The 25,478-nt window shown below is 38.0% G+C and overlaps 1 protein-coding gene across 1 annotated transcript; it reads right to left on the bottom strand.

Moving 5' to 3' along the window:
* On the bottom strand, positions 1 to 25,478 carry mapk3 (mitogen-activated protein kinase 3). The gene is made up of 9 exons (XM_028454433.1): positions 25,025 to 25,478; positions 17,579 to 17,761; positions 13,062 to 13,251; positions 9,201 to 9,317; positions 9,010 to 9,124; positions 8,781 to 8,912; positions 4,796 to 4,905; positions 2,843 to 2,969; positions 1 to 135 (listed from the first exon to the last, which is right to left on the bottom strand). Exons 1-8 carry the CDS (start codon positions 25,249 to 25,251, stop codon positions 2,850 to 2,852), a joined length of 1,194 nt encoding a protein of 397 aa, XP_028310234.1. The 5' UTR covers positions 25,252 to 25,478; the 3' UTR covers positions 1 to 135; positions 2,843 to 2,849.

The raw sequence follows: 25,478 nt of genomic DNA on the forward strand, positions 1-25,478 counted from the left end.
TGTTTTTTTTGTTGGGTTTTTTTTTTTTTCATTTTTGTTGGTTTCTTGCAGTTGATGCAGTTTTCTTGTGATCTAGCGTGTGGGTTCAGGGTGAGGTCGTCTGTTCCTGGGCCTCTGCCAGGCTTTTTTTTGGGACTATAATAAAAGAAAAAGAAAACGTGGTAAAAAAAACCAATTCAGAATAAAGTTACAGATAAAATCACAATTTGACTCTGTCACATTCAGAAATATAAGGTTTATCTTATATAAACAAGTGGTCCTCAAACTTCTTTGGCTCAAGCACCACCGAGTGGGTACCCTCTTTGTCCGACTATAATATTTTGCTTAGAAAACTATTTAAAAATGACTGTAATGATGGAATGAAAGAGTGATAACAAATTTTTAAAAACCTCATTTTGTAAATAAGTGAAAATAAACACTATTATTAGCAATGTGCAATATTTTATCATTTATGATTTATCGTCAAAAACATTCTCACCGGTAAGAATTTGTCATCCCACGATATAAACGATAAATTCCCATGTCGGAAAAATAGCGAGGGCCACTAAGAATGGCCCCAAAAAAACGTGTTCCATGGGCCAAAACTGCCCGTTTGTTATCAACTTATTATTCTCTGGAACGGAACGTTGTTTACGAAAACTCTGACGTGCACCGCCACCGCCCCCCTTCACACACCGCCGTCTGTGTGTGTGTGAGGTGCTCGTCTCAGCTGCCTGAAGCTGCTGTGCTGCGATACATCATGGACCACTACTTGGTTAAAACCAGACAAACATCCAACAAAGGGAACCGATTCAAGTTCCTGCGTCAGATCAACCCAAAGTTCCACAAACACGGGGACAGAGATGAACCTGTAGCAACGATTATGAACTGGAAACTCCACTAAAGCTAACTATGCTAAGCTAACACACCGACACACAGAGCTAACGCTAACCACTCCATTTAAGGAACGGACCAAGTAAAAAGAACACGTCTTACTGTCATAAAACCACAGAGAGCCATCGATTTGTTTATGGTCAGATTTAACACTTTACTATTGAAGGATAAAAACTAACATGTCACACGTTGTGTGAAATAAATGTTAGCATAAATAATAATGTTACTATTAATCCGTCCCAATTTCTGAAACGCAATATTTTTTTTATTATATTTCACGTGTTCACAGACAAAGCTGGTCCCATTAGACTAATGTAACTATTGAAATTATTCCACCTAAATATACTGAATGATTAAATCACCAGCTTGATCTGGTTTAATTATAGGAAATCAGAGAGTTATTTATTCACCATAACTTTATGTATCTCATTATCAGATAAATTAAACAAGATTCATCAGCAGTAAATACACTAATGGAGTTATTTGTGCTTTTCATGTGCTTTTTTTTTAGAAAATAATTTAATTACATACAATAACAATAATAGAGTGACCCACATGCACTAATATATTCCATAAAATATCAGCTCATGAACTCTGAGTCAGCTCTGAGTTATTGTAGCCTTTTTAAATGTGTCTAGTGTTGATGTAGTCACATTTATTTGTGTTTGTAAGGAACCTGCTTACACCAAGTTGTGATTTTTTTTATTTTTATTTTATATTCATAGTTTTTATTTATCGTTATCGTGATAAATACCAGAAATTATCGGGCTAATTTATTTTTTTTTTTTTGTCAATATCGCTCATCCCTACTATATAGTGCAGTGGTTCCCAACCTTTTTTGGACCGTGACCCCATTTTGACATCAAGTATTTCTGGAGACCCATTTTTTCCCCCCCAGAATTCGTTTTTGATCATATTTGAGCTTATGGTTGTAAACAATAAACAAGTTCAACAAGTGAGAGATACGGCTGCATCGGTAGCAGCCTCCTCAATCCATAGGAAATAGCCATAAATACCTAGATTATCGGTTGTAGAGGTATGGATCCGGTATCGCGATATGTACTCTTTCACCCCTGCCCCGAACACATCTCGGAAACACGTGAATTTAAAAGACGGTAACTTCGCTAATAGTTTCTCTATCTCAGAAATCCCTCCAGTTTCTGAAAGCTGAGTAGTTGCTCGTAACACTAATATTAATCAATAAATCTGTCAAACACACTAACTGTTCATGTTTGCTCAGGTGTTTATTTTGTTTGTTTAATCATAACACGCCTTTTTTATTCACCCAACAGTGAAAGAAAGAGAAGAATGGGAGAAGATTTATGGTTGTTTTGATTCTTTTTATGCATACTTTTAAAATACTTTACTTTTGATACTCAAGTATTGTTTTTCACAAGATTCTTTAGAGTACATGTAATGTGAGCCGTTTTAAGACTTTTACTCGTGTGATTTTCTAATGGGGGACTTTCACTTTTACCAAAGTCATTTTGAGTTACTGTATTTGTACTTTTCCTTGGTTATTTTTTTCCCAGGTACTTTATACACCTCTGCTATTCACACAAAGATGTGTTTCAAAGGAATGAATGAGCAAATTTGTGCTACACTGACACCTAGTGGTCTGAAGTCACACGTTGCATTCATGGTGAACTTTGGCACTTATTCGTTGTTCTTGCTCTGCAATAATCTCCTTTAGCTCATGCAGCTGATTTAATGCCTTATGATACTGTCACACTGAACTTAGTTAGGGAACTACCCTACCATTGCATCAGAAAATGTATTGTAGTCATGACTGATGTAAAAATAGGCTAAGCCATTATCAGCAACTTCTAATCACCAGAATAAACTATTTTAATCTTAAACAGGCTGAGCTTGTTCTCCTGCTTCTGAAGGTTCAACATGGGGAATGTTTACAAAGTGCTGCGTGTTGGAAGAGAGGTGTTACCCTGTGGTATTTGTGCTTGATGTCTACCTGTGCCTCAGGAGCCCTGGTAGGTTTCCTGGAAACGAGCGGTTTCCTCAAAGATCAGCTCCTTCAGCCTCTCCTTGGGGAGGTCGTCCAGTTCCATGGAGAACGTGAAGGGCTCCTCGGCAACAGGCTGCAGACGCACACGTTTCAACAGTGAGCGGCATCAACATCAAAACAATAAAAACAAAACACAGAACACATATGTTCTCATCACTCTATAGCAAAAAACAAACAAGAAATAGATTTAACACAAATTGTACATATTTTTTAGACAGAATTATAGGATAGTCACCTCTTTACTTGGTATGCATGTAATAATCAAGGAGATCTTTATTGCCTGTGGCGATCAAACTGTACAATTCATCACTCTAACCTGACTGCTTTGATTCTTGTATATATCTGTATTATATTTGTACATTTTGTATATTTGTATTATTATCATATCTTATTTTTCTACTGTAATGTGTGCACCTGTATTTAATCCTTATTAAATTATGTACGTTTTTCTTTCTTTCTTCATCCTTTTTATTTGTAATATTTCTTGAGCCTCTGTGACAAGTTATTTCCCCCTGGGATAAAGAAAGTATTTGTATTTTTTAAATATCACTGAGTTTTTACAAGACTTAAATCATTTTAAACCACTAACCGAAGTACACAAGGTTTTTGAAGTTGTGTGGATTCTTTTGAATGAATAAAATGAAGTTCTCCCCTTAAATTGTAATCATTGTCTCTTATTTTCAACTGTTTTTATAGATTATTTGATAATCCGTAGAGGGCAGCTTTACAAACTACAAACAGCGTTTTAAAAGAAACTAAATCAAAAACTTTGAAGTTATGATTTTAAAAACAAGAGAATAGTGTGGTTAATGATCCTTATCATTTTTTTGTATAGAGTGGATCTTTTGTAGATTTGATATATATGCATTACCCCAGACTTCAACGCAATAAGATAGGTATGGCAGGATTGTTGAGCATAAAAGTGTATGTAAAGCTTTTTTCGGTAATAAATACTTTGTTTTATTCATATTCCTATACTCTTTGATATTCTATTCCTATGAACACAATTATCTTATGTATGGTTTCCAGCAAAGCTTGTCGTCAATCAAAATACCTCAAAACTGGTTTTCATGAACCCTTTTAATAGTTACCCGATTGTTAGCTCTACCTTCCCGACACACTTTTTATTTCCAAATAAGTTTTTTTTTTTTACTTACATTCAGAGATAATTTGTTTCTGTCAAACCAGTTTTTAAGTTTATTCAATTCATTTTGAGCCATTTGAAAAAATCTGTCACCTCACGACAAACACCTCTCATGGATTCATTTTGGAGACTTATTAAAAGATTGCAACGAACAAAAACTGATAAAATCAATGTTTCAATGCAATAATTCCAAGATCCTACATTTGTTCCTTCAAGTCTGTCATTTGGATTAGAAAAAACGTCACATCTTTTGAGCCACAGCAATGAATACATGTTGGATCACTGAACAGCACAGTGCAAGGTACAAAGCATATTAAAAAAAAAAAAACAGTGTTAGGTACCTCTCTGTACCAAAGGGTCACACTCAAGCCTCTTAATTTTCATCATATAATTACATCTGTGGACACCAGTGAGGAAACCCACTGGTTTCTGAAGCATGGACTCTGATTCTACCTCTGGTTACATAAATTGAGATGTGATTAATAATCTCATCTCATTCTTTGACCTTTCTCCAGCTGCACCACGGAGCAATCGAAACACTAATTGCATTCCAAACCTGGCTAAGAGGCTTCCCGGCAGAGCAGAAAAGCTCCCCATTAAAGCTCATATCAGAGTGGAAACCAATGATGATGACCATTATGGGATGTTTGAAATACAAAGTCCTTTGTGCTGACATCAGTGAAATTCAAATTCTCAGTGGACTCATTTTGCTGTCATATATGAGCAGTTTGATTGAAACCTCGGTCACATCTTACCTCATCCGTGGGGTCGTAATACTGCTCCAGGTACGGATGAGCCAGAGCCTCCTCAACGCTGATGCGCTTGCTGGGGTTAAAGGTCAGCATGCGGTCCAGCAGATGCAGCGCTGCATTGGAACAAAGAGGGTTGACAAAGTCAGTCCACAAGATGTGCAACAATCTCAATATAATTTTGTCATCTAACTAGGAATATCATGGTATTGACCATGTCACGATACTGCGGTATTAAAAGTGCCTGGATGTCATCGTCATTATGTCACAGTATAAAAACTTGAGCTAAAAAAAACAAGTCTTGGGTTGACTGTTGACGACCGTTTCAAGTAATATATAATACATTTTATTTAAAGGCACCTTTCAAGGTACCCAAGGTCACCATACAGAAAAAGAGGTTAAAAATCAATAAAGAACAAAAAATACAAAGACAAAATAAGGTGGACAATAATGGAAGTTCAGTGGAATAATGTCGATCAGAACGAGAAGGCAAGTTTAAACAAATGTTATGAGTTGGGATTTGAAAGTGGTGAGTGAATCTGCATTTCGGAGGTCAGGAAGAAGGGAGTTCCAGAGCTGGGGAGCAGAGCGACGGGTGTGCCAATGTAGATGAGGTTGGAGAGGTATGGGGGAGCCAGATTGCAGATGGCCTAAAAAGTGAGTAGTAGTATTTTGTAATATATGCGATGTGTTGTGGGTAACCAGTGGAGCTGCTGGAGGATAGGTGTAATATAGTGAGTAACGGGGGTCCTGGTGATGATCCTGGCTGCTGAGTTCTGGATGAGTTGAAGTTATGAAAGGTTTTGTTGGGGAGACCGAAGAGGAGGGAATTACAATAATCCAGACGGGAAGTGACGAGAGTGTGAACGAGTACGGCAGTAGTGTGAGGTGTGAGATGAGCAGAGGCGGTTTATATTGCGGAGGTGAAATTATGCAGACCGTGTGATGTTATTGATACGAGAAGTGAATGAGAGAGTACTGTCGAGGATGACAACGAGACTCAACCAGTTGAGAGATGGAGGAGTTGTAAATGGTTATACACAAACTGTCAGCTTTGGTTGAACTGGATTTTGTATCGTTTTATCACTATTTAATTTCAGGAAGTTGGATGTGAACCATAATTTTATTTCAGTGAGGCAGTGAGTGAGGGAGGAGGGAGGAAGGGAGGAGTTAGGCTTGGTGGAGATGGAGAGCTGGGTGTGATCCGCATAGCAATGGAAACTGATGTGGTGCTGATGAAAAATATGGCCGAGAGGGAGTAAGTAGATGATAAAAAGCAGGGACCCCAGGACAGAGCCCCGGGGAACACCTGTTGAAACTGGAAGTGGGTTGGATGTAAATGATTTTTGTTGAATGTACTGAGTGTGGGCTGAAAGGTAAGATTTAAACCAGTTGAGGGCGGTGTGTGTGATACCAATAGAGAGAAGTCTGTTGAGGAGGATGGTGTGTGAAATGGTATCAAAAACCCCACACAGATCAAGCAGGATGAGGATGGAGTGGACGGAAACCGGATTGGAACTGTTCATAAAGATTATTGCAGAAGAGGTGGGTATGAAACTGTGAGGCAACGTTTTTTTCAAGTAATTTACAGAGGAATGGCAGGTTGGATATAGGATGCAGGTTATTGAGATTGTTGCGATATGAACCGGGTTTTTTGAATATCGGTGTGACAGCACCTGTTTTTAGTGAGGAGGGGACTGTTCCAGTGATGAGAGGAATGCATAATGCATGCAATGAGGGGAGCCAGAGTGGACACAGAGGCTTTAACGAGAATAGTTGGAAGGGGGTCTAACTGGCAGGTTGAGATTTTTTGATTTAGCAATGAGGTCAGCTATGTCACAGACAGAGTGTAAAGTGAAAACAGAGAGTGGCTGAGAGGAGGGGAAAAAGAGAACTAAGGACAAGGTTTCGTGAGCTGGATTTGGAAGGAGCTGTTGATGGATAGTGGTAAAAAAAATATATGATGGTGTTGCAGAACGTGGTGGAGTACATGTGCAAGGGAAGAGTATCAGGGCTTTTGAATTGCCTGTATGGGAATGAATTAAACTGGAGTAGTGGGTGGATTTAGCCTGCTGGATACAGTCCTTGTAGTGCGATATATGGTTGAAATCCATAGCAACAACTGATGGTGTAGGTCCGCTGAGTTGTGAGACAGTTACCTCAAATGAAGTGAACGCAGGGGTTGACGCAGGCAAAATTTTCCATTTCTCGAGGTAAAATATCACGAGACCATCTCCTCGGACAGAGTCACGTGGTTCGCGCGTGTAAACCAACCCCGGAGGAGTATTCAGTGGAACAACGTCGTTTGGCTGCTGCCAAGTCTCAGTGAGACAGAGAAGGTCAAATTTACGATCCACAAGTAGATCCTGGATGAGGTGACCCTTGCTTGTGAGTGATCGAGTGTTCAATAAGCCGAAGTTGACGCAGATGTTGTCAGGTTGGACCTGAGTGCTGAATCAACGAGGCAGGCAGGCTAACACACTGTGGTCGGCAGCGCGGGGAGCAGAGCGTGGAGGGCGACGAGATGTCGACTTGAAGCTTTTTATTTGTTTCGTGCTGGCCGAGTGGAAGAACCGGCGAGGTCCATAATGGATGCTTCTCTGGCAGAGCGGCCCAGGTGGAGGTGTCCCATCCACGCAGACTCAGACAGGCAAAAGCGAAATCGAAGAAGCTGGATGATTCCAGCCCCAGGTTGATAGTAAAGCTTCAGGAAATACCAGATGAGAGTCAACCAGATGGAGATTGAGCCAGACAACAGGAAAAGTCACCAGGTAAGCAGGAGAGCATCACAGTCCTCACACAAAATGGATCAGAACAATTCAAAACGAGGATAGACATTTACGGGAAAAAGTATGAGTCTACCAATAACTAAAATGTAAAATAACTTTAAAACTTTACCGGTGAGCAGCAGCAGCAGCCTCACTCAAAACCGAGTAAAAAAAAAAAGCAGTGTCACGTCAGACGTAGTACCATAATGCTTTGGGGCGTCATAGGTTACAGGCAGTCAGAGGGGAAAGGAAACTTTGCGGATGGTGGAGCCAGCAGAGCGAGGTAGAAACGAAGGAGTTAGTAGAACTTGTGCATGACACAGCGGCTACAAGTCAGGTGGCGAAACATTTTGGTTTCACCGCATCCAGAAAAGTTCAAGCATTGTGTCAAACAAACAATCCAGTCTGGTCAAAAAAACTCTAAAGGAAGCATTAACAACCATGGTCCCTCAGAACAGCTCAAACGCTCAAGAAATAACAAGAGACGTCACACAGTTACAGCAGTTTTCTGTTGTTGACAACGAGGGCTTTAAAAAGTTAGTCGTTACTTTACCTGGGTTTAACCTTAAATGTTGACTTGTTCATCTTTCTCTAGAAAAAACGAAAATTAATCTGAACACAGAATAAAGCGCTTTTCACTACTTTGATTTCTTTGGAAGTTTTTTTTTTTAATCATTTAATTTATTGTTACTAGACTGTTCCTATACTTGTGTTCCTGACTGGACTAGAAATATTGCACTTTAGCAAAATAATCTGTATCTGTTAGTAGGCAGTATTCAGTTTATAATGTCATGAATCTAAAAGTATGACAATAAATACTGTCAAAATAGTGAACAGACAATTTCTCATTGGTCATCTTTCTTCTTGTTGTTAGCATTGCTGCTAACTGTGTGCCTTCCTGTAAAACCGTGAGCTTTCCCACAACATTGCAATAATCATCGTACCGTGATTATACCGAACCGTGAGATTTAGATATTGCTACATCCCTAATGTTCACATCTGTTATAGTCATTTCAGGATTAGGAACGTGAAGACCACCTTTTACATACAGGGCAAGGAAAGGCAGTGCTCTCAATATTGATGGTGGCTTTTGCTGAGCTCTCATTTCACTATTAAAAACATAATAATTAAAAAAAAACAATGGCTTTGATAATTAAACTCATGAGATCTCCCGTTTCTTAGCATATTATTTAAAAATAAGAATAAAAAAAAAATCTCTGTACCTTTGGAGTCAGCCTTGCTGTAGATCTTCTCCCAAGGAATAGTGGGTTTGTGTGGCAAAGACTGCAGGTAGTTCCTCGCCTTCATGTTAATGATGCAGTTTAGATCCTCAGGACATGGAGAGCCAAGAACACCTGCACACATCGACAGTAAGAGACTACCTCTGAACAATGACCAACTTCCCCAAATTCCAGTTTGAATTGACAGGAACCAAAAAAGTGCCCCTCGTACCCAGTATGTGGTTCAGCTGGTCCAAGTAGTGTTTCCCAGGGAAAAGTGGTTTGTTGGACAACATCTCAGCCAGGATGCAGCCCACTGACCAGATGTCAATGGACTTAGAGTAGCCCTGAGACACAACAACATGCAGTCCATATCATTGGTCAGCACTAATCAGTGTTGATGTTGGCTGGTCGTGCTCTTACCTTTGAGTTGAGCATGATTTCAGGAGCCCTGTACCAGCGTGTGGCCACGTACTCGGTCAGGAACCCTGTGTGGTCGTGCTCGGGGTCGGCTATCCGTGCCAGGCCAAAGTCACAGATCTGATGACAAGACCAAGTTCCAGATGTTAACAAGAACATCAGGTCAACCCACAAACCAGAGGTACAAACTTGATGTGGAGTTTTCACCAAAAGACTGCAATGCAGATTGAGATTTGCTGCGTGATTTGCGAGCAGGAGTTTGTCTTTGCACTGGATAGCGGACAGTGACACGCCGAGATCAGGATCAATATCTCGCTGTGGATTGTAGTACAGAGGTTGGATCTTTTCCTTCCTCCTCGAGGATATACATTCAATGCGCAATTTCAAAGGAGATGTGAATTACTTTATGTTGTCATCTTGTGTGTTTTTTAGGTGAATTTGTCATTTTAATGGTCCTTTAGTGTTTTTGTTGTGCTTTTGCATATTTTGCTGTTCTTTTGTGTATTTTTCAATCTATCCTGTCATTTTTTCGTATATATGTTGTCATCTTGGATGTGTTTTGAGTGAATTTGTCTTTTTAATGGTCATTTTGTCTGTTGTTTTTTTCTGTAATTTGGATGTATTTTTCTCAGATTATGATGATTAAATACTCGTTCATGTGATGGAAGGAAAATGGACAGACCTTCGTTTGTCATTATAACACAGCCTCAGATTTTCCCAAATCTGTTTAAACATTTTCTATTTGTTTTTTTAACCGTTTACCACAAAAATTAATGTAGTTGACCTAGCTCTAGTAAACTAGAGTTTGGCTTGACATTACGAGTACACAGTCACGTATGAAAAGCCAAAGTAGCATTTGTTCAGCTCTTTCACCCATTTCCCAAATGCTTTCAAGGGCCCCAATGCTTTTGTTCTTTGCTGCACTCACATGATCAGGTAATCCGGGATTGATGACTGACTGCGGGAAGTTCAAAGGAGGCTAAACAACACAGATCCTAGAGTCTCATTCCAGCCAAGGCAGAGAAAATAAGCATGCATGGGAAAACATCATGGGGGAAACTCAGAAATAAGTTAGTTTGAAAAGAGTTCATTTGTCTTCTTCTTTGAAATCACTGTTTAAAACCAGTAAATGTTGATGTTTCTAATACAAGGACTAGTTTTCCCAAATGTGTGGCCTTTTCACTTTAGCTTCTGGATTCCTACCAACATATGCATACACACTGTTTACAGACTGACTTTACTGACCATAACGCTTTGTAGGGTGAGGATAATATGTTGTCCAGTAGTTCCTTTTTATCAGCAGATGTCACAATAAATACTGTGCTAAGTTGCTCAATGAATGAGAAACACAGGGCAGAGGGAGACACTAAAGACCAGGTTTCTCTGGTTCAGTTTGAATCCACACTGTAATCGAGCCGTACCTTTGAGCTGACACACCCCTCTCCACAAGTCTTAACCAGAGTTCAAGGGCGGACCAAATGTAGCAAATAATGAAACGTGTTTAAAAAAGAAAGAAAGAAAAGACCAAATGGGCTAGGTTTAATTAAGGAACATATAACTGAATAAACTCGTAGCAATCGTGACTCCCACTCAATCTCACTTTTCCAATTTTACCAATACAGAAAGCCTGACAATGTCCCATATAGCATTTTAAAGGGTACCTGTAGTGGAAATGTAAATAACAAAAACATTTTATTAATGTATTACCAATAAACACACTATGTGCACCTTTTTGTAAATTAAAAGGACTTTTTAGAACAATTTTATACCTTAGGGCATAAACTATGGAGAGCCGCCATTTTGGTCAGGATATCACGCATGTTTGTTGATCAGCATAACCTATTGCTTTAAAGAAATGCTGCATTGTGGGAGGTAGAGGTGAAACAGGTCTGTTTACATTGTGGGAAGTGTAGTTTTAAACCTCTCCTTCAGTGATAATAGTGCAGCATCCAGCTTGTATGTTGCAAGAGGATTAAAAATCACCTCTCTCATCAACTACCTGCTTATTGTATGAGTTCCTGCACCCACTCAGCATGCGCCTGTTAACGAGCCATGGCTGAGTAGCCAGGTGTTGGAAGTGCAAAAATATGGCTAGCAACTGTGATGAAAGCTGTGTGAAAGAATATCTGTTCATTGACAGGATGATGCTCCACTATCTCTGAGGATCAGCACCTGACGGCACCCTAACCAACAGGTAGGGTGGGGGTGCAGTTAGTGCCATGACAGCCTCCCATAGTATACTGTGTAAGCAGAAACATAGTAGTGCTCAATGCAACTTGTACGTTTACAAGTTGCATTGAGACTTTCTGGAATTCTGTCGGGACTACATCTGATTTCAGACTCAACTTTGGTTTGGTGCACATGAGCTTAGCCCATTAGCTTAGCCCACAGATCTCTCTCAGAGCAGCTCTGCTTAAAGCCGTCCTCGCACATCACCGAATTTCGTCGAAATGGAAATGTTTAAAGTGTGTCTACTGTACCTATATTATGAAGCCAACGCCGGGCTGTTAAAGCAACCATTGGCTTTACACTCCGTTATTGGTCAGAAACTGTAGATCAACAGAACACTGTTGCCTAGCAACTAGGGGTGGGCGATATAGGGCGACCATCAGTGGTAGAGTGGGTCGTCCATTGTCCCTGTCATTGTGTCCTTGGGCAAAACATTTTACTCACATTGCTTTGTATGAATGGGTATGAATTGTACATGAACGTTGGTGATGGTCAGAGGCGCAAAATGGCAGCCATGCTTCTGTCAGTCTGCCCCAGGGCAGCTGTGGCTACATTGTAGCTTACCACCACCGGTTTGACTGTGCGAGTGACTGGTGTGAATGAATAATAGTTTCTGTAACGCACTTTGAGTCGCCTCGAAAAAAAGAACTATACAAATCCAAGCCATTATTATTATAGATCAAAATTCGGATTTCAATATTTTTTCTCAAAATGGCAAAACACGACATGAATCTCAATACTTTTAAAGTCTTACCAGAAAGACAATTCTGGGTTAAATTTGCTGGTGCAAAATGCCCCACACACACATATTTATTAACAAACAGCTGCACATATATGTGCCACTTTTGGCTTTTTCTCCTCTAAGGACAGCACGTGTGAGTGAGTTCTGTAGTGTGGCTTGTTTAGGGGAAGATCTGGGTTAAGACGCACTCAGTGATCATCTAACTGTGCTTCTCTTGCTGTATTTCAATAAGAAATAAGCTATAAAATATATATACTAACATAGGCAATATTGGAATATTGATCTCTCTTGAATCGTGATGTATTGCCCTGCTCTCGTACTCGCTTTAATGCTGAACAGATGAGGGAAACATGCGATGAAAAAAGGTTGGGAATCACCGTTTTAAATAACAGAATTGCAGATGTGTTCTTCCTTTTCTTTTTCAAATTCAAAGTGAGAGCATATATAGGACATATATCTATCTTTTCATACATTTAAACCTTTTTTTAACTGAAAGAAATGCACTTGGTTTAAAAATCTATCCAACTATGCTTTTCTGAGAAAAAGCAAAAGCAGCATTTTAATAAAAAAAATAAGCAATAATGTTTGTTTTAATGTTCTATATCTTCAAATTACAAAACTCGATATATCTTGACATATTGGCCGGGCCTACTAGCAACAGCCAACATGAATCCATGAACGTGCATCATATCCTGATAAAAATGGCGACTCCCTTTAGTTTATGCCCCTTTTTATAAATATATATATATATATTTAAAGGTGCACATTTTGTATATTAGTAATACAATAAATACATTTTTTTTAATTTACATTTCCACTACATGTACTTTAAAGTTGACCCCATACTGTAACCATGTTACTGTTATCATCCAATCAATGGGATGCGAGCTGACCTTGAGGTCACAGGTGGTGTTGATGAGCAGGTTGGAGGGCTTGAGGTCGCGATGCAACACGTTGGCAGAGTGAATGTACTTGAGGCCTCTCAGGATCTGGTAGAGGAAGTAGCAGACGTGGTCGTTGCTTAGCCTCTGGCTCTTCAGCAGCTTGTACAGGTCGGTCTCCATCAGGGTCTGCACGATGTAGCTGGAGGATGCACGGGTCAAGGAGCGCAACAGATCAACAGTACGCTGCAGTTATTAGAATAAATAGGTAGTAAAAGAAAGCCATTTCTGTAGCTTGTGCTACAAAGATTTCAGCAGATCAATAAAAAAAAAAAAGCACGGACACAAAAATAACACAAGGACACATGTTTTTTTTTCTTGTCGGTGGTTCAGAGAACAATGCAGCTATTCACAGACAAGCTGAACAGTCACAGAAGCTTAGTGACGGACTGCGCCTACACATAGCTGCTCTGCACACACTCACTACTGCTTCTAATGTGGCAGAACCACGACGACAGCGATGGTTCCAATGATTCAGCAGATAAAAACAACAAGGAAATTCTCAGATTATCAGAGTTTGAAGATACAATAATCTGATTTAAATGCTGCTTCCACATTTCAACTTATGGACCTGCTCACACAACTTCACAGTGAACAGCAAGAAAATCACTAGGTAGTAGGGCTGGGTGATAAAATTCATATCTTAATATCTTTTCTCAAAATGGCAATATACAATATAAATCTCAATACTTCATTTCAAAAGCCAGACAATTCTGGGTTTTATTTGCTGATGCAAAATGCCCCAATGCTAAAATAACATCAAAGTGCTTTAAAATTGGTAAAAAAAAAAAACAAATAATTTGTGCGTGGCAGCTAATTAACAGAGAAATACACAAAAGAACAACACAAATACTTAATAGGACAACAAAATACATAAGAGAAAAAATACAAACAAATGGAGAAATACACAAAAGAACAAAAAAAGATGAAAAAAATGCACAATGGGACAACAAATAGACAAAAGAACAAAAACAAACATAAAAGGAGAAAAATACACAAAAATCCAAGAACGTATCGGTACATACCAAAAAACACACAAAACGACTCAAAAAAAACACCCAAAATTACCAAAAAAAATACACAAAAGAACAAAAATACAGACAAAAAAATACACAAAAAGAGTAAAAAAAATACACAACGAGATTGGGACATTCATTAATAAACAGCTGCACATGTGGTACTTTTAGATTTTTGTCTTGTAAAGGACAGAATGTGACAGCAGTATTTTAATACAAAATAAGATAAGAAAAACAAAAAGTATATATATAACGTTAAAATAGAAAACCCAGCTCTACTACGTGGGCTCAAATATCACTAGTAACCAACTAATTTCTTTCTTCTTGAGGCGTAGGTAAAGCAAGAAGCTTTAAACTACAACAAAGAAAGCAGCTTACTCAAATTTTTCATGCCTGGACTTGATCATGGAGACGTTCAACCCAGTCATTACATCACGCTTTTCATTTCAGCTTTTTAAAGACATACACATATAGCACCTATTATAATATCATTGTTGTCTGGGCCAGCAAACATTGCACAATATTCAGTCCAAAATCTAAATGGTTAGTGCATTTAAAGCTCAGTTAAAATCCTTCGCAGAGCACAACCTTTGGCACGAACAAACTCAGATTACTCAACAGTCTACAGGTAGCTATCAAAACCATCACATACATACTACTTTATCCCTGATGCCATCTCCCTTCTTCACTCCTGTAAAAAAAGATAGTCATCACACATCTATTAACTCCACGAGTGTGATGAGTTAATAGATCCTCGCTGGATTTAGATTTATATTTGTCTCATTGATTTTACGTTACCTTGTGTTTTTAACCCTCAGAGCATCTTTGTGACCAAAAGTGACATTTAGGGTGTTTTTAATTGTTTGGCTCTCAATATTCCGGTCTAGCTGTATGAAATTTTGCCACTATTGTTTTTACATTTGTATTTGCTTGATTCTAAAGTCCTGTGTATTGGAAGTGTATAGAAAAGGAGATATCCATCATACTGACACTTATGGCGCGTTTCCATTTCCATATCGGCTTTACACGGCTCTGCAATCCTCGCTTTCAGGACCCGATACTGTTTTTCCGGAACGTTTCCATTGAGCAAAACTGGCAGACTCCATGGATTGCACTTTTTTGCTGCCATCCTCAGAAGATCGCCAACAAAAATCAATGGTGATCAAATGCTTCCTCTCTGTGCGTGAGTTGATGACTCTACGCCGTGATGATTCTCTGAACCAATCAGTGTCTGCTTTGAGCCTACGTCACATTTTCAGACCCGGGCTGCTTTATTTGAAACCACAAAGAAGGAGGTACTAAAAAAAAAAGCTGCAGAAGGTACTTTTTCCCAGTGGAAACGCACAAAAAGGGCGACCGTGGCTCAGGTGGTAGAGGGTCGTCTTCTGATCGAGAGGTTGGGGGTTCGATCCCAGTACCTGACTATGTGTCGAAGTGTCCTTGGGCAAGACACTGAACCCTAAGTTGTTCCCAGTGGTCGACTAGCGCCTTGCATGGCAGTCCTGTCCCACTGGTGTGTGAATGTGAGAGTGATTGGGTGAATGAGCTGATAAGTAAAGCGCTTTGAGACTGCTTCAGTGTGGTTATAAAGCGCTATATAAATCAAGTCCATTTACCATTTTACCAAAAAGATTAGAGCCAAGCCGAGTAGAGCCGATACCGCCAGTGGAAACACGCCATTAGTAACCTTGTGACCAAATTTGCCCCATTGACTACCATTGTAACAACGTATTTTTCATATACTGTAAACATGACATATCATAATGCTATTTCCAATAACACCTAATAGATCTAAGCCTCTACCTTCAAAATAAAAGGAAAATATGTTTTATGTGACCCCCTAACAACCGCGTACATTTTAGGGAAATTTCAGTGAAGGCTGGGATTTCTTATCTTGCAAAATATACAAGGTGTACAAGCACATTTTTTTTCTTCTTTAAAACTGTCCTTGTGCCAAAAATAATAATGCATTAAATTACATTCTGCCATCAATTATTGACATGGTCAAAGCTGTTATATTTTCATCACAAATATTTGACTTTGGTCCTCATTTTTGGAAATACCGCATATTTAGTGTTTTTCCTGCTGAAAAATTAGAGATTCTCATAATAAAAAGTCAATTGAACATAAAAAGGGTTTGAAATGTGTAATATATTTTATATCTATATGGATAGGTCGTAGTTAAAGTAGTTAAAAAAAAATCTGATTTGGTGGGAAAAAATAAATAAATCAGAGTAGTCTTATTTCACTTTTATGAGACAGACCATTTGTGTACACAAGGTGTATAAGTGTATGCAAATTTAAAGCAGTGCACAAGGGTTAATGGCTGAAATTGTACTGCTACATGCTTTAATGTTATATGTTTTTATTGTGGCTTGTATGTTTTTTATGCTCCCCATATCTTTATACTCTGAATCGCCCCTATTGGGGACAAATAAAGTTGATTGATTAGCTGTGGTCAGGGTGAGGGTCAATTACATTTTTCAGTTACAATGACACTTTCAATTACCCATGTTCAATTACAATTCAATTATGATTACAGTTACCAGCTTTTTTCACAATTACAATCATTTTTTTTATCCTAAGAAAGTAAATTACGTTCTCAATTATCAGTAATTAATCACAATTACTGAGCCTGAAATATATAACATAATAAAAGTTAACTTCCTCTTGTGTTAGCATCTCTTATGATAACGGGTCCTAAATCAGCTGTAAAATACACTAAAAACAAATATTCATCTAATTTCTTTCCTATCTATTGGTTACCTTGTTAGGCTTCCTAATCAATGAAAAATATAAGTTTAATAGTTTTTTAAAATGGCAAAAAGTGGGAAAGCTTGATATGAAACATATTGTATTAATTGTTAACTACATCACATGGTTCCCCAATTTTGCGTTAAATTATAATTGACTATTTTTATAGAATTTTCATGACAATTACAATGTCAATATACTATCAACAGAACTCAAAACCATATCAGATTTTAAAACGCTCACCTGTAGGCTTAAGTCTTGGCTGAAATAAAATCTAAATTGTTCACGTTTGTAAATATCTGTGTGTGTGTATGTGAATCTTTGTATTGTGGGGGGGTACATTTTATTGTTTTGACTGTATTTCACTGTAACAGGGACAGGAGTTGTAAATTAGCATTAGCTACACACTATGCGCATCACATCAGCTGCAAACTTATTTTGTATCTATGTTGAATTGCATCGACACTGTCAAATAAATAAATAAAAAAATCTCTGAACTCAATTACGAGTGGTTCTTAGAAATTACAATTATAATTACTCGATAACTGTAATTAATTAATTACAATTACAATTATAATTGACCCCAACCCTGGCAGTAGATCCACTAACAGAAAAAAAAAAAACTTCTAAATGTTGTGTAAATATAAAAAAAAGTGCATTCATGATAGTGTTTAACAGTCAGTAAGCGTAAAAGGATACACATCCCTCATGTTGTCGATGTGCCGTGCCCTGAGGATGTCGTTGATGCCGATGATGTTCTCATGGTGGAAACGCAGCAGGATTTTAATCTCCCTCAGAGTGCGCTGACAGTACGTCTGGTGCTCGAACGGGCTAATTTTCTTGATAGCAACGCGCTGTCTTGTCACGTTGTCCATAGCAGAGCTGCAGCGAGCAGAGCAGAGCAGAGAGAAGGCATCATGTTACACACTGCATCGCAGACAATATCACAATAGTTGGGTAAGGTTGGTTCTTGGATGCGAGTAGTAGTAGTAGGGCTGGGCGATACTCATATCAATATTTTTTTCTCAAAATGGCAATATACAATTTAAATCTCCATATTTTTAACTCAATAAAGTCTGACCAAAAAAAAAAACAATTCAGGGTTAAATTTGCTAATGCAAAATGCCACACAGGCTCATTTCTTAATAAACGCAATTTGTGCCACTTTTGGCTTTTTCTCCTGTAATGGACAGCACGTGCGAGTGAGTTCTGTAGATGTAGTGAATGAAACAACTCCTAAAACAAGTATTTTAAAACAAAAAAAAGATGAAAAATTAAATAAAATATTTGTTATAGGCGAAAATGTCATTTTCTAGAGCGGCAAAATAGAAATGTTGATATATTGCTCAGGGCTAGCGGAGTAATATGCAATAACAATAACAATAATTAACTGAATCATATTAAGCATGTTTGGGATGATTTTGAGAAGTTTAATAAACAGAAAATTGTGAAATAGAAAAGTGTATGCTGTAGAGCAGGGATTCTCAACCTTGGGGTCAGGACCGTATTTGTGGTCACCTGACACTGGGAGGGGGTCGCCAGATGCCTTCAAGAAACTAAGACTTTTTTTTTACAATTTGAGCCCATTTTTGATTATTTTTACCGTTTTTCTGCAACTACATCAAACTTGCCATATTTTAACCTATTTTATTAGTTTTTCTTGCCATATTTTTGCTCCTTTTAATATATTATTGCTACATTATTCCCATTTCTGCCACTTCTCCTCCAGTATTTTAATATAAAATAGGCTGTAAAAAGTATATACATTAATATTGGCGATATTGAAATTTTTCATATTAGATATTTCATATAAAGTTTTAAACAAATCGCCAGTTTCAGAGCAAAAAGCAGAGAAAAAAGGCTTTTCTGTCAGTGACTTTGAAGCAATTTTTTGCTTTATTGAAAACTAACATCTGAACATTGGTTTCCTTCTAAAAAAAAAACAAAACAACAACACTTAAACAAGACAAGGCAAAATTTATATTATTTTTCTATCTGGCTCACAGTTGAGTGTTTTGCTTACTGTACTTTGTATCCCTTCATAGCGCCATAATCTCACTCATTCCTGCTTCTTCCTCCTTGGCTAATGGTAGCATCAGTGGCTAATCTCAATATATGAACTGCGCAAAATGAGGCTTCAAATAAAAAAATCGCAGCAGACTAATGGTTGAGAAAGTGCCTGATGTGATATGCAGCAGAGCACACATCATAAATGTAAATATTGCCGACGATCAGGATAATCTAATTGTGGCGACCAAAATCGTGATCATGATTAAAATTTGAAATAATTGTGCAGTCCTACTGTAACAATATATTTTTTTATTTTATAGCTTATTTTGTATTAAAATACTTGTTTTAGGAGTCGCTGCTTTTGCTACTTCTCAGAACAGCATGAAAAGCACAGTTAAGATACATTTCTGAGTGTGTCTTAACCCAGACCTTCCCCTAAACAAGCCTCACTACAGAACTCACTCACACGTGCTGTCAATACATGCACCTGTGCGGCATTTTACATCAGTAAATTTTACCCTGAATTGTCTTTCAGGTCAGACTTTATTTTAATTAAAATTATCGAGATTTATATTGTTTTGCCATTTGCGGAAAAAATATCGAGATATGAGTTTTGGTCGTACATGGGGTGGGGTGTGCATTGTTAGGAGCCTTGAGTTATAATGCGAGCCCCAAAACGTTAAAAGTTGACATATTGCTGTGTAAATAAGGAAATCCAGCGAGCTAAACCCACACATGCCCTCACAGAGGCAACGATTGCATCACATATTTCCTACTGATACAGCAGAGTTCTGCTATTGTGCAACATGTTGTATGAAAGGGCAAGTTCACACACCTCCTCTCAAGCAAGAAACACTTGCCTAAAGTATGCACCGCAGTAGCACCTATGCTAATTGGTGCATTGGTTACAAGGCTGCAAGTGTGTGACCTCAAAATGGAAAATGACAAGATCTCATATTGTGTTTGTTATTTTTACATTTACATCTACAGAGCTGCCATGTGAGGAACTAGTGTCTATATGGAACAAAAGTCAAATTTCTATATTTTTTCTCAAAATGGCGATATATGATATCGAGCTCGATATTTTTTTTAGCTGAATATAGTCTTACCAGAAAGACAATTCTGGGTTCAATTTACTGATGTAAAATGCCACACTGGCACATTTTTTAGCAAACAGCTGATCAATATAAGCTACTTTAGGCTTTTTCTCCTCTAAGGGACAGCATGTGTGAGTGAGTTCTGTAGTGTGGCTTGTTTAGATGAAGGTCTGGGTTAAGATGCACTCACTAATCATCTAACTGAGCTTTTTCATGCTGTTCTGAGAAAAGCAGCGACTCCTAAAACAAGTATTTTAATACAAAATAAGCTATAAAATATATATCTTAGAAATATGAAAACATTGCAAAGGAGGACAACATTGTACTGTACTCTATGAATAATATTAAATACTTTTATGGTGTGATTTGTACTGTGTGATTGTGTTCTTTTTAAAGATATATATCCATATAGGCGATATTGAAATTCTATATCGCCAAAATAGAAAACTCGAAATATCTTGAATCGTAATATGTTCAGCCCTAGTACTAATATGTGAATATGTGGGAGAACAGTGTAAAGGGCAACTCATGGAAAACGCAGTGAGAGCCTGTGTGCAGCAAACCACACAATTATTTCCGTTTCTAACTAGCAACACTGAAAGTAGTTTTAAGTAGTTTTTACTCAATGCAGCCCAACCTGTACTATACAGCTCTCCTCATTGTAGTGAAATATTTTTTTAAAGTAGTAGCAAAAATAAGCACATTAATCCACAATTTCCATTTATGTAGATCCTTTTATTTATTTATTATAATGTTCTTCATTGTTTTCTTTGTTCTGGTCTGTTTTATAAAAAACAAACAAAAATGCAGTATACTTTTGATGACAGTTGTCTGTGAAAATGTGATTTTGTTTGTCAATTAATGCAGTAAAGTATATATATACATATATATATATATATATTTATATATATACACAGTGATGTTGATAGGTTTTCAATGTAGTGAGTCCCCGGGACCCACAGGTGGTGATTTGAGTGGGTCTCTGGGAAATTCAATGAGTCCCCAATAAAAAAAAATGTCTTTCTATTTCTTATATTTTTTATTTCTTAAATTGTAGTGTTAAACTCTTTTAATGGTGGTATGATATGGCTATAATTAGCAGATATATTCATGTATGTTCAAAATGTATCTGAAATTAAACAAATACAATTCAAATGAAAACAAAATGGTGTCTGTTGTACAAAATAAATTATCGATAAAAGTGATGATTTTAACACCAACATGACAGAGTCAAAAAATAACTTGTCACCAAAATAAGACCAAAATCTTCTTGTCTGAAGATCAACTAAATCGAATGAACTGAGTCAATCACTATGAAACTTTTAGCACAAAAATGTAACTTAAGATGACTACCGGAATATACTATGATGGTGCACATAATAACAAACTGTTTCTGGATAACAAGTGATATTATTCAGATAAATAAATGTGCTTATCACAGATTCATAGAACAATGGACCATCATTTTTGCTGACTTTATGGATGGGCCCAAAAAATCTCTCCCTTTTATTCCACCTTATAGATGGTCCTGTCTCCACATGACTGTTCTTCAATGTTCATGTCTGTGTTCAACCACCTTCAGGTACAGTGGAGGGGGGGGGGTCCCTGGTCTGATTTTTTCCATACCTACGATTGTTCTCTGAGTATTATCCCTTGATTAGACCTTTTCTAACACTCCACACAACAAAATAAGTCATAAAAGTATGTTTGATTTGGGTGGATATTAGGGCTGAACGATTAATTGCATTTGCTATATTACCGCAATATCATAAAACACGATTTTCTAATCGCAAAGGCTGGAATTTTTCTTTTTTTATTTCTTGTCCTGTCTTGTACTGTCCTGTTAAGTTCAGATAGTGTTTAAGAAGTGCAGTCCACATGTTTACATGTTTCATGAAACGTGAAGTTAGTTAGATATGTTGAAGAGGTAAAGCCACAGATTTGTTTGCTTCATTGTTGTAATCTGTGCTTTAAAATGTATATTTTATATTAATTTAAAGTTTAAATATATCTAAAACGGTTTATTATAAAACAGATTGATTGATTGCTTGTGTTCATTGAAAAATACATGACAAAAAGCCCTTGAAAAAATAGTAGCATATTAAACCGCAATCGCAATATTGAGGAAAAAATAAATAAATCGTAATTAGATTATTTTCCAAAATTGTTCAGCCCTAGCGGATATTGTATCGGATTGATATCAGCCGATTCACAAGGCTGTAATATCGCCATCGTATCAGAAGTGAAAAGTTGTATTGGGACGTCTCTAGTTTGTATCGACTTATTCAAAACACCCAAAGAGGCGTTTTCATGTAACAGCATGTTAAAGAAAAACTTTTCAACATATTAAATTCAAGACATTTTTAGTCTTGTTTTTTCCAATACTCTGCATTACCAGTTGTTTGTTTAAGCCTCCTTTAAAATCATGAACTCAAACATTCCTCTAATGCATTGATGTTATAAGACACGTTTGCGTCTATGGGACTTAAGGAGCTTTAAAACATTTGTTTGCCTTAATAAATCCACAGTGCACGTATAAACATGTCATGGTATGTTTTTCCACAAAGTATTATATGGTAGGTTTATTAAAGCTGTTGTTGGGACTCTATGCTTGAAAGGTCAAGGATTTTGTTTTGTAAAGACGCAACCTGATCCCGCCTGTTCATTGTGCTTCAGTTTAACATTTAGTTTGTTCACAGGATCATTCATCCAAAGAAAAATGTGTTTGTTTTGGTCACTTTCCAATGCAGACAGATCCACACTTCCAAATGTGGGTCTGAAAGTTGTAAATGTTGAAAGTTCTGTAACTTCAGTAGAGACAGTTTAGTTTTGGACAGACTTTTAAACTGATTTATGTTTGTCAGTCAATTTCAAATCAAGTACAAAACTGGTGAATATTAAAATATTTTTAAAATATAGATGGATAACTCCTAAGCAAAGCTTTTTTTTCTGTGAGAATTATGGATCCAGGCTTGATGATTTCTGTTTAACATTTAAATTATTGACAATCACACACTCATCGACTTTATAGCCATGAATGCTAACATGAATGCTGGGTTGATTTTGTATAGTTTAGTCATTTTCCCCTGCTTTATTTTTTTTTTTTTTGCTTTTTCACTATATCAATTTCATTATGTCTATCGCTTGCTAAATTTACTTTAAAAGGTACATGAAATTCTATTGTTTTTATATAATGAGCAACAAATAATGCACAAACTATCAGTTAACAACTTCTTTAAAAGCTACATGTATGAATAATGAATAAAACCAACAAACCAGCTGTATTAAATTGTGTTATTTACTGAGAAAAGAAGAGAAAACAAAGAAGCAAACATTTTATTTTTATATTACACTTGTATCTCAGAGGCTTTAGATGCTTTTAACAGGAATTCTAGAAGTAAGCTGATGTTCAACACCACTATTTAGTCACTATGTTTAAATGTCACTACAGCAAGTCAACAGAAATTGCATTATAATGTTGACAGTCTACATGCAACAAAGCATTCGTTCTCAACCTTGGGGTTTGGACCCCATTTGGGGCCACGATACACTGGGAGGGGGTCATCAGATGCCTTCATGAAACTAGGAACATTTTTTATTTACAATTTGACCCCATTTTTGCTTATTTTTAAAGTTCTTCTGCAACTACACCAAACTTGCCACATTTTTAATTTTTTTGAATCACTTTGTCATATTTTTGCTCCTTTAAATGCATTTTTGCTACTTCACTCTAATTTCTGCCCCATCTCCATCAAATGTCAATGCCTTTTTTGCATATTTTTTCCACTTTCGAGATATTTTCAGCACTTATAAACCCTTTCCACAACTTTTCCACCTAATGTCGCATGTGTTGACCCATTATTGTCACTTTTAACCTATTTTCACCATATTTCATGCACATTGTTTTTCGCAAAATAACCATATTCACAATTTGCCATGCCCATTATTTGCCGGTTTAAACTAATTGTTCCAATATTGACACTTTGAACCCTTTTTACCATTTTTGGCCACTGATTTGTAACTTTTAACCAATTTGTGTGGTTTATAAAATCCAAATTTTCAACATTCTTCGTCACTTTTAACCCATTTTATTTCTGATTAAAACAATGATTGACATTTATAAGATGACTATATACTATGGTGCAAATAATAACAGTGAATATTATTCAGATTAATAAATAAATGTGGTTATCACAGATTCATAGAACAATGGACCATCATTTTGCTGACTTTATGGATGGACCCCAAAAAACTCTCCCCTTTATTCCCCCTTATAGATGGCCCTGTCTCCACATGGTCCCCGGTCTCTGGAACCTTTATTTTGGGGGTCGCGGGCTGAAAAGTTTGAGAACCACTGATTTAAACGACTGAAAAACAAAGACAAATCTTTATTATCTTGAATATTTCTACCATTGTGAGGCTGAACTCAACCCCCCTGCAGGCCCGGATTTCACCCACAGCCCTTATGTTTGACAGCAGTGTTCTGAGGAGCTTTGTGGTTACATAATACACTATACCTATCTTTACCAACCAGTGGGTGGTGACACTGTTTACAAACAGTGTGGGGCCACCTTGTTCTCTACTCCTGTTTGAAGCACTTTTAAAGGGTGCGTGGCCAGGCTGCTATCATCATCATCATCATCTCACCATGTTTTTTAACACTGAGGGCCCATCTGATGCTGATCACACTTGACCCTGTGCTTGTGCACTGATAGCAGGAGCAGCAGGCGTGCGTAGGGACACTCACAGGAGGGGGAGAGGCCTCACTTCAGATCACAAATCCCACTAAAGATCATCCGCTGCAGCTTGAGCAGTAGAGATCAGCGGCTGGTTGAAAGTTGCGTGTTTGCAGTGGTTTCCTGTAAATGTGGAAGCCACGCCTGTAGCTGCGGACTGAGAACCAGAGCTCAGCCCCTGAATAGAAGCCCCTTTAAGTGAGTGGACTAGAGCTTTACTGCTCAGGTTGTTGGTAATATTCTAGCCCTGGCTGAGTGCTAACAAGCAGCTTATGGTGCTAACAACACACTACGGTACTCACCACACCATTCCGTACGCCCCCTCCCCGATGTACGACAGGTTCGTGTAGCGCGGACCCACGTCGAAAACCTGGCCCTTCACCGACTCGGACGGGGTCTTGGGTCCGGCTCTTCCCGGCGGTCCTCCAGGAGCCTCGTCGGCCGCTGCATCCTGCGCAGCAGTCCCCGCCGCCATAGGCGCAGCAGCGCTGCTGCCTCCGGCCGCTGCGGCGCAGCTATGCTCCGCCATTCTTCCTCTCCTTCTTTAACCAGCGTCTCTGCGAAGAACCGCCGCTCTCAGCGCTCAGCCAGGGCCGTCCGAGCGTCAAACCGAGCGGATGGTCGTGTTGACGGGTTGCGGTGGACGGAGACTCAGTGTAAAGACTAGAAAGAGTAAATGGATTTGAAGCGGGAGCGCGGATCTGCTCAGAGCGTGAACGCGCCTGCCAAACCGCGGTAGTGATGGGGCGTTAGATA

The sequence above is a fragment of the Gouania willdenowi genome, chromosome 8 (genome assembly GCF_900634775.1).
Source record: "Gouania willdenowi chromosome 8, fGouWil2.1, whole genome shotgun sequence".
NCBI lineage: Eukaryota > Metazoa > Chordata > Actinopteri > Blenniiformes > Gobiesocidae > Gouania > Gouania willdenowi.